Source organism: Salvia splendens, chromosome 1, assembly GCF_004379255.2.
Source record: "Salvia splendens isolate huo1 chromosome 1, SspV2, whole genome shotgun sequence".
NCBI lineage: Eukaryota > Viridiplantae > Streptophyta > Magnoliopsida > Lamiales > Lamiaceae > Salvia > Salvia splendens.
In genome coordinates, this window is record NC_056032.1 from 38,383,855 (window position 1) to 38,394,336 (window position 10,482).

At 40.7% G+C, this 10,482-nt stretch overlaps 1 protein-coding gene and 1 pseudogene across 1 annotated transcript; both read right to left on the reverse strand.

Moving 5' to 3' along the window:
- Positions 1–8,336: 8,336 nt before the first annotated feature.
- LOC121758312 lies at positions 8,337–8,434 on the reverse strand (annotated as a pseudogene).
- A 634-nt stretch (positions 8,435–9,068) lies between these two features.
- On the reverse strand, positions 9,069–10,070 carry LOC121786100 (extensin-like). Its single transcript, XM_042184669.1, has one exon. It carries the CDS (start codon positions 10,068–10,070, stop codon positions 9,069–9,071), a length of 1,002 nt encoding a protein of 333 aa, XP_042040603.1.
- Positions 10,071–10,482: the final 412 nt, after the last annotated feature.

A 10,482-nucleotide genomic window follows, 5' to 3' on the forward strand; every position in this document is an offset into this window, starting at 1 on the left:
CTTGAAAAAATATAAATATGTAGCCACGCGTATACATAAGATTATGAAATTCAATATTCATATATATTTATATTTGTTACTTTTATAAAAAATAATAAGAAAAATATTGAATTTCATATCTTACGTATATGCATGGGTTGTAGCTATGCTTCATCTATGCGAATGTCTTGAATTTATAGAGTACTTACTTGTTTTTTCTTTTCCTTTAAGTTAAAAGAATTTACGGCCATAGCAAATGACTCAATTTATTATCTTTTAAAATAAATGAACTAGTCTATTTTACTTGTGAGTTGAGAGAAATAAATGAACTAGTCTATTTCCATATTGATTTTTTTGTAAATAGGTATGTAGGATTTTGATCTATGGAAAACTAAATTTAAATATAAAAGCACAGAATAAAATCATACGGAGGGCATATTTAGGTCACTGTTAGTTTATTTTTAAGTCATTTTAATAAAGGATGACCTAAAAATTAAAATGATCTAACAATGACATCAAACTCAAATTTTATAAAATGACATAAAACTAATTAATGACGACTTTCAGTGTTTTTGGTTAATTATTGATCATCAGATTGCCTAATCTTAGGGCCACGATTTGGACTGCATTTTTAGATTTAGATGCATTCTTGTTTAGATTAAAATCCTAGGTAGTGTAAAATGAAAATTAAGAAGTGTGCGGGAGTGGACACTTGAGAATGAGAAAATGTGATTATCATTTGGGACGAATAGAATATATACAAAAGCAGGTAATGAATTTGAAGTGACGACAAACAAGAGTAGAGATCTACAAAATTATATGATCTCCGATTTTGTGTCAAATAAAAGTGAAATAACACACACACTTTATTAGCAAGATTTTTATTAAGGTTGTTGCGAGGACAAGTAGTGTTAGTATATTATTTGCAGAGGAAAGGATCCCAACGATGTCAAGTAAATCACGCACACATTCAGTGATTCAGATGTGTGAAGTTTTCATTTGTTAGGGCATGTCTCGTGGCAACATATTAATAAATGCAATGATTTACTTCTGTGGTGTAATCATCATATAGTAATTTTTTAACTTGTAGTATATGATTAAATTGAAGGCTGGTTCTATTCAATGTCCACGCTCCCATACACGTGTTGCAATTAAGAGGACAACAATTTGGGATTTTGAAGAAAAAAGAAGATATAGAGTATTACGTATCTATATTTCCAACTTTTAAGTTTACGTTCAACGCCCAATCATATTGTGTCACAATAAACAATATCAATAGTAAAAGATTGAGGTACATATACACCGCCTATTCCTACCATAGGGAAATCGAAAGTGTAACCAATAATCGAAAGTTTCCAACCTTCTGGGGTTGCAATTTAATCATGAGTAATTGAGAGGGACTTATTTCATAGAATTTTAAATATAGGTATTACATCTAGTTAAATAACGGCTGCTGTCTATGACCAAACTGATGGAACTTGGATGTTTGGAACAATCATTCATATTTTTAATACTATATATATTTTTAACTTGTAATTTTTTGGTTCGATAAATTTATATTAGTGGCACTAGACTCTTGGTCTTTACTAATTATAGATAGCATAGTGCACTAATTAATTAGTTCTTCAACTTATCTGAGTTTATCGTTAATGATTCATTGCAACGTGATATTTTCAATTAATTTTATATACTACTACTAATAATAGTTGATTTAGTATGACAACTGTATAGAACGGTAAAGGTATTCAATCTTTCTTATTCAAAAAATGTACAAGACTTGATACATTATATAGGCTAGGTTATATCTATACATGGTAAACCTAATTAACATTTAATTGCATTCTATCTATGGTATGATTTGATTCTATATCAATCACACATATTACGTCCCTGATTTCGTGTGATCTCTTCTCAACACGCCCCCTCAAGTTTAGTAACGGGATTTCCGATACTCAACTTGCCTAGTACTTCCCGAAATGATTTCGAGTTCACCGCCTTTGTCAAGATATCAGCCAGTTGATCTTCGGACTTGACATATGGCATCTCGACTATTTTTGCTTCGATGTTCTCCTTTATGAAGTGCCTATCTACTTCAACATGCTTAGTTCGATCATGCTGCACCGGGTTCTCCGAAATGCTAATTGCCGCCTTGTTGTCACAAAAGAGTCTACACGGTTGGATTGGGCACATGTCCAATTCGTTCATTAGTTTTCTTAGCCACAATACCTCCGTCAGCCCACTTCTAATTCGTCGAAATTCTACCTCTGCACTGGAGAGTGCCACAACTTTTTGCTTCTTGCTTCTCCATGTAACCAGGTTACCTCCAACAAAGGTAAAATATCCCGCAGTTGACTTTCTGTCGTTTGGATTCCCTGCCCAATCTGCATCAGTGAATCCATGTATCTCCATGTGCCCGTGTTTTTCAAATATGAGCCCGTGCTCAGCCGTCCCCTTCAAGTATCGAACAATTCTCAAAACTGCCTCCCAGTGTTCTTCTTGAGGAGCGTGCATAAACTGACTCACAACTCCTACAGTATAAGCGATGTCCGGCCTTGTGTGGGAAAGGTGGATCAGCTTCCCAACTAGTCTCTGATATCTCCCTCTATCTGTTGGTTTAGCTCATTCCTTCATCTGTAGTCCATGATTCTGGATCATCGGAGTGTCTGCTGGCTTGCAGTCAAGCATCCCAATCTCGGCCAGCAAGTCCAAAACATATTTCCTCTGATTGATAAATATCCCCTTCTTCGATCGTAGAACCTCTATTCCCAAGAAATACTTCAAAAGTCCCAAGTTTTTCATCTCAAATTCTTGAAACAGGTTTTTCTTTAGCTCGGCTATCTCCTCTGTATCATCTCCTGTAATGATCATATCATCGACATATATAATGAGACACGTGATCTTACCATCTTTCTTCTTTAGGAACAGAGTGTGGTCGGAGATGTTTTGTTTGTACCCATATTTCTTCATCACTTCGGTGAATCTTCCGAACCATGCACGTGGAGATTGTTTCAGCCCGTACAATGTCTTCTTTAGGTGGCAGATCTCTCCATCTTGGAATTCTTCCGTGAACCCAGGTGGAGGTTCCATATATACTGGCTTTGGCAACTCTCCATGGAGGAAGGCATTGGTCACATCAAACTGATGTAGTGGCCAATCCTTATTTGCGGCAATCGAGAACAGAACTCTTACGGTGTTAATCTTTGCCACTGGGGAGAATGTTTCATCATAGTCTATGTCGTACGTCTGGGTGTACCCCTTTGCCACAAGTCGGGCTTTGTATCTTTCTATCGTGCCATCTGGCCTTCGTTTAATAGTAAACACCCATCTGCACCCAACAGTCCTCACTCCTTCGGGTAGCTTCCCTTTTACCCACGTATTATTCTTCATTAATGCCTTCATTTCAGTAAACATTGCTTCTCTCCAGTGCTTAATTTTCATAGCTTCCTCAGTTGACTGTGGAACCTCTTCCTCTTCATATAATGCAGCCTCAAATGCTCGAGCCATTTTGGTTAGATTTCCTTCCACAAAATTCGCCACTCCATAGCGACTCTTCTTGCCAATCTTTTCTGAGGAATATCGTTTTGGTGGTATTCCCCTTGTACTCCGATGGGGAAGTGTATATCATCCTGTGTCTCCATCAATAACATTATCCTCATCTCGAGGTTCAGTGTTAACTGAGTCAGTGGAAACAGATATGGAAGTGGGATCGGGCTCAGGAATTACCTCAGGAATTACCTCAGATATCGTCGGAGGAAGAGTCTGGGGTGGATGAGTTGGCTCTTGTGGAGAGACCTGCTCGGCGGTAGTGACAGCGGGTTCTGATGGATCCTCAATCGAAGAGTTTGGAACTGGCACAACCCAACTTAGATAGTCTACTGTACTACCTGGATCACTCCCCCCCTGACTACTAAGGTGGGATTGGTGGTAAAAGAATTCGGTTTCCAAAAAATTGCAATTCATGGTGGTAGTGACCTTTTTGGTAAGAGGATCATAACAACGATACCCCTTTTGGTTTAGCCCGTACCCCACGAAGACACATTTGGTAGCACAAGGTGATAGTTTAGATCTTTCATGTTTTGGGATATGGACGTAAACAGTACATCCAAAGACTTTGGGTGAGAGGTTTAGGTAGTCTAGAATTTTGGCTAATTTGGATAGGGTATCAAGCGGGGTCTTCATGCGAAGGATTTTAGTAGGTAAGCGGTTTATAAGGTAGATAGAGGTAGCATTAGCTTCGGGTCAAAAGTGTTTCGGGACTTTGGATTCGCTCATTAGGGCTCGAGTTATCTCAAGTATGGTTTGGTTTTTTCTTTCGGCAACCCCGTTCTGTTCAGGTGTATAGGCACAGGAAGTTTGGTGGATTATTCCCTTGTCTTTGCAGATTTGGGTCATGGCACTGTTAATAAATTCTCTCACATTGTCGGACCTAAGGGTTTTAATGGTAGTATGAAACTGTGTTTGGACAAGTTTGAGGAATGAGACAAATCTATCGAATACTTCAGACTTATGTTTTAAAAAATAAATCCATGTCATCCTAGTACAATCATCAACAAAAATCACAAAATATCTAAACCCATTTCCACCAATAATCGGGGCAGGCCCCCACACATCGGAATGTACTAAAGAAAACATGGAGTTCATTCTAGTATTTGTAGGTTTAAACGACTGTCTGCGGCTCTTGGCCAAAACACAAGTTTCACAAGCAAAATCAGTAGGAATAGAAATGTTCGGAAAGAGAAGTTTAAAATAACCAGGGAAGGGGTGTCCTAGTCTTCGGTGCCAGAGCCAAGTCTCTTATTTCGTGGATCCGTGAGCCAGCATCGCACTACCAGTTTGAGCTATCTCGTCCACGTAGTAGAGTCCATGCTTCTCAGTGCCACTCCCAAGAATCCTCCTCGTCTGAATATCCTGCAAGATACAGAAATTTGGATGCATCAGAAGAGTACAATTCAATTCCTTGGTTACATTACTAATAGACATCAATCGTTGAGACAATGTTGGGACATATAGACAATTCCTAAGACGAAGTGTAGGAGATATCTCAATAGTCCCGGAGCCCTCAACAGTAATTAAGTCGCCACTAGCAGTCCGAATAAATGTCTTAGTAACTTCATCATTAAAGTCAACAAAATCACTCTTTTTCGGAGTCATAGTATCAGTCGCCCCACAATCAAAAATCCACCCCCTCATATGCGTATCAGTCATATTTTCAACAAGGAATGCAGCGGAAATATTTTGTAAGGATGCAAAGGGGTTTTCTGACACATAATTACATGTATTGGGGTTCCTTCGGATTTTCTGCCAAGGTTTGGGGTCATTTATATATTTCAGCAAATCGGGGGGGCCATTTTTCACAAAATGGGGTTGTTTTTCTAATATATCGAACTTATGTGGTATAAACTGTAAAGGACTAAAGTTATTAGGGTTTGGTGTTTGACCAAACCCTTTACCTCCTTGTTGATGCGCCGTCGTCTGGTTTTCGCCATTTCCAAATCCTGTCCGCTCGGCGAGGTTTCCGGCGCCTCGTACGCCGCCGCCACCGGAGTATCCTTCCTGACGGATTCCTGAGTAGCCGCCACCGATTTCCCTCTGATTTCTGGTATCTCCTGGTCGCGACTGGCCCTCGCCGTCGCTTATTCCCGCGGCGAATTTCGCCTGGGCAGGTGCACCTCTTGCCTTCTGTCTCTCCTCCCACCACTCCGGATACCCCAATCGTTTGAAGCAGGTTTCCCATGTGTGTTTTTGTTTTCCACAGTGAGAACACCATAATCTCGAAGTGTCGGGGCGGTGGTTTCCTGGTCGGCCGGTGGCTGTGGTGGCTGTGGGGCGTTGTGGTGGCCCGTTTCGGTGCGGTGGGCGGTTGCTCTGTGCAGCTAGTCCGTGTCCGATTCCCCCAGATGATGAATCGGCTCTGTCGCCGTCGGCATCTACGGTGGGTGCGGCGGACGTTGGTGGCATGATTCGACGTCGAGCCGCCTCCGTCTTCACCCACCCTTAGGCAGCCTCCACTGATGGGTAAGGGTCCTCCTTCAAGATTTCTCGTCTGATTGAATCATATTCCTGATTCAACCCTGTTAAGAACTTCACCAAGCGTTTCTCGTTCGAGTGTACTCTGTATTGGTCGATCCCATTGTCGCAGCAGGTCACGGGTTGTCTCTGGCAACGATCTATGTTGATCCACAACCCGTGGATTCTCCGGTAATATGTCTCTAAATCCAGATTTCCCTGTCTGATTGCAATTACTTTTTTCTCTAGATCGTAAATCAAATACTTATCCGCCTTGTTTTTGTATGTCACGGCGAGGCTATCCCACAACGCCTTTGATGTTTGGTGGTGTGCAAAGTCGGAGATGATGTCGTCCTCAATGTTATCCACTATCCAGGAGAACACTATGAGATCATTCTCCTCCCATTCCTCGAAGCCCTTGCTTCCGGGGCTCGGAGGTTCGTTTTTGATGTAGGCATAGGCCCCCGGCCTCCTATCTTCACCTTGATCAATCTTGACCATAAGGGGTAGTTTCTGCCGTTCAGTTTGAACGCTACTGTGATACCCTTACTGTTTCTCAAACTCTTTGTCTGATCGGTGTTGGTTTGTTCTGGATCGGGTTTGGTTTCTTCCTCTGACATGTTTTTGGCTGTAGGGATCGATTTCTGGATTTGTTCTTGGCTGAAAAAAGGTCGAGAATTGGTATGTTTGGGCTATGATGAAGCTTTTCTGAGCCTAGGATCGTTTTTCTGCTCTGGTGCCATGTAGAGAACGGTAAAGGTATTCAATCTTTCTTATTCAAAAAATGTACAAGACTTGATACATTATATAGGCTAGGTTATATCTATACATGGTAAACCTAATTAACATTTAATTGCATTCTATCTATGGTATGATTTGATTCTATATCAATCACACATATTACGTCCCTGATTTCGTGTGATCTCTTCTCAACAACAACAGTTGAGACAGGGTTTGTCAACAACAGTTTTGATTGTCTCTTGAATAGACTTTGCTAATCCCTGTAGTTAGTTTCTTCTACTGCTGCTGCTTCTTTTCTATTGCCGGGTACGATCTAGCTAGGTATTCCATGAGAAAATTCTTGACTCTACAAATCATATAAAAATACTGAAATTGGTGAACTATATTAGAACTTTGGTTTTAACTGATAGACTATATCAGAGAATTTAATTAATTCTCAGTCAAATTAACAAAACTTGAAGCTGCAAAGAGTTTTTAGTTTTAAGCGATAACCTATATCAGAAAATTTAGTTAATTACTGGGAATATGTAGAATATACCCTAAAATTTGGCAGGTGATGAAGAAAATTATCTGTATCTGTCATTTGTACATTTTGAATATTGACCATGCACTCAAAAATTCAAAATTTGTCAATTAATTATGGATGGTATATTATGAAATAGTATGCTCTAATTTAAAAAGGATTTAAACATATAATGGCTTTTCCACTCATTTATGGGGCACGTTATGGAAATTAGGTTTGGGCCCCAAACATGAATATTTATGTTTGTAATAATCTTACTTGTTATGTTGGATTCCTCTTAGTACAAGTACACCTGGAGCAGCCCAAACCTACTTGCATAACTTGTGGACTATCTTTAAAAATTGCTACTTCATCAAATCAATTAATATCACATAAACTACATTTGGATAATGATGTTCATGTGATTATATCCAAGTGTATACCTAGGATTATTTGATGACTAGAGTGACAAGAATAGAGCGTGAGATTTGAATTAATAAGTCTGAGTCAGTTACTGATGTTGATAGTACTTTGAATAAGGTGGAGTTGCATGTGAATACTCAACCTATGTTACTATCTCCCTCCATACGGGTGGGTGTTTCTTCTTGTTTGAAGAAGTTGAGCTCCTCTGCTTTCACCGGCAATGGTGGTCACTCTCATTCCAAATAGTTTCTTGATTGTGCCTTTGTCTTTGGTTGGATGGATGGGATGGAATGGAGGGTATGACCTTTGTTAGGCTTTTCGATGCTTTCTTTCAATTGTTATTAGGACTGTTAGGCTTTCTTGGTAAGACCTAATTCCGTATATCATTTTCATCGAAAAGGATTTAGGATTGAATTACTCCGTTTAATTCAATTTTGTAGAATTCTAATTTCAATTTCGTGTCGTGTATACAACGGACATCTTAACTTTTTGAAAAACTTTGATTTTATGTGGCTAGGTCATGAAATATACGTGGCTTAACTTTAATATATCTATCTTCACATTTTTAGGTTGGGAGAGCTACCCTAGCATTTGGGACTACTCCCTGTTTTTGAGTCTGGGGCTGACAAAATTTGCATGCTGCTCGAATTCCCAAAAAATAAAATAACGACTTGACTAATATGAGCAGGGGCCGCGCCCCTTCTGTCACAAATTATGATGGAGATCGCCAACCTAGGCCATGGGTCTTATGGATCGCCCATCGACCCCCGTCCAAGTAAGTATGTTTCTTAGACCCAATCACCCCTTTTTTATAACCCAACTTTCTCTCCCTTCTTCTTCCCTCCACCGAAGTGGGATACGGAATATCACAATTTCCTTCTCCAAACACAACTGAGCTTCGAAAATAAAGAAAACATAATGATTATTGCTAAGTTGCTACTCATCATGTAACACAAAAAGGTCAATATTTTCTTACAAGAGTATGTAATATTTGAACTTAATTGATATGTCAAACAGGATAGAACCGATTCCCATGGTTGAATGACAAGAAACGAATATTGCGTGGGGCGATTAAACTTTCATTTTATTCCAATTATTAAGTTACTCTTTCAATGGATCTCTTGTTCCACAAATGTCTACTACTACATTTAGAATGTTAGTCAAATGATTGGAGGTGCTGCATCAAAATAGCAGTTTTATACTGTATGCTTCTCCAAAAAAAAGTGACACATTTTATTGAATCACACAACAAGAAGAGCATATATCAGCTGCCCCCCACTTTATATAAACTGGCTTAATAATCAGAACCCACATATATTTTTTTTTATGTTTTTGCAAAACAAGATACTCCTCTAACTTATTGCAGCATTGCATGACAAACACAATAAAAACACTAGAAAATATGATAAAAAAAAGTTCAACCATGGTGGTTTCCTCTGCTGCCATTGAGCTTCCTAACGAGATTTAAATGGATCCCGGGATCGTTGTGGTGGCAGCTGCTGTTGAACACAATCGAGTTGTTCACTCCTTGAACGTTGCTGTTCAAGAACGTCGCCATGGGCGGCTGCGACGGCCCCACCGAATTCTTATCCTTGTGGTCACTGGTGGTATCGTTTGCGAGGGTGTAGGCGGTGCCGTGAGGGTGTTTCTTCTTGTTGGAAGAGGTTATCTCCATGAGGGCTCCTCTGTTTTCACCGGTAATGGTGATCACTCTCATTCCCAAATCTTCAGAATCGGAGAGTTTCTTGATCGCGCCCTTGTCTTTGGTTGGAGGCTCCCTTTTGCCTTTGGATGGGAGGGAATGGAGGGTATTAGCATTGTTGGGTTTGGTGGGCTTTTCGAAGCTTTCTTGTACGAGGACACTTTTTTGCTCGATCTTGGGCTCGCGGTCCTCCTGCGATGGCCTGAGCTGGGCGGGGGGTAGTTGGAGGGGGGAAGGGGGATGAGATGAAGCCTTGATTTCTTGTGATGGTTTGGGAGATGATAGGGGCGTGGCTTTTTTGGGAATGGCTGTTTCGGCAGTTGGGTGAGGTGGTGTAGGTTTGGAGGAGGGTGGGGATGTGGTTTGAGTCTTGATTTGAGGGGACGAGGTAGGGACAGTTGCTGGTTTTGTGACCGGGGAGGGTGGCGGGGGTGGGGGTGGTGGTGATGTTGCAACTGGGGCCCTCGGTGGAGAGGGCCGGGGTGCAACTGGTGACCTAGGTGGGACAGGGGAAGTTGGTTTGGGTGGAGCGGGAGGCGATGGGGGGGCAGTGGGAGGCTGAGATGCAGGAGCTGGCTCTTGGGGCGGCGGAGGAGGCCTGATTGGGATTGCTGGCCGCACTATGGCCGGTGGGCGGGGCGTTGGTGTTGGTGCTGGTGCGGGTGCTGGTGGACGCGCAGTGGGCAATCTGAACCATGGTGGACGTTGAGTGGCCATTTGCAATTGAAGTTAAAGAGGAGTAGTAGTATGTAGTTATGAGTTATGAAAATTAGGAAGAGTGAAAATGAGAAATATATAAAGGATGAAAGATGGTATTTTAGAATAGAGAAGAGATTTGGAAAAGAAGAAAGGTATCGGATTCAGGTGCGATAAAAGGTTTAAGGATGGTGGTATATGATGGTGATGGGTGGTTGATTTCATTGAAAACACAATGCATCTTGCTCTGCATACAAAAAATACTGTTCAAAATTCAGCAATTTTTTTTGTTTGTCGGATTCAAATTTTGGGTATCTTCTTGTTCATATGGTAAGTTGTGATTGTATTATAACACAATCTAAGTGGTATGAAACACACAAATTGATTGCAAGAGGTTGCTTGTGGTGACGTTGATTCGGTGCGCTTTAGTTTC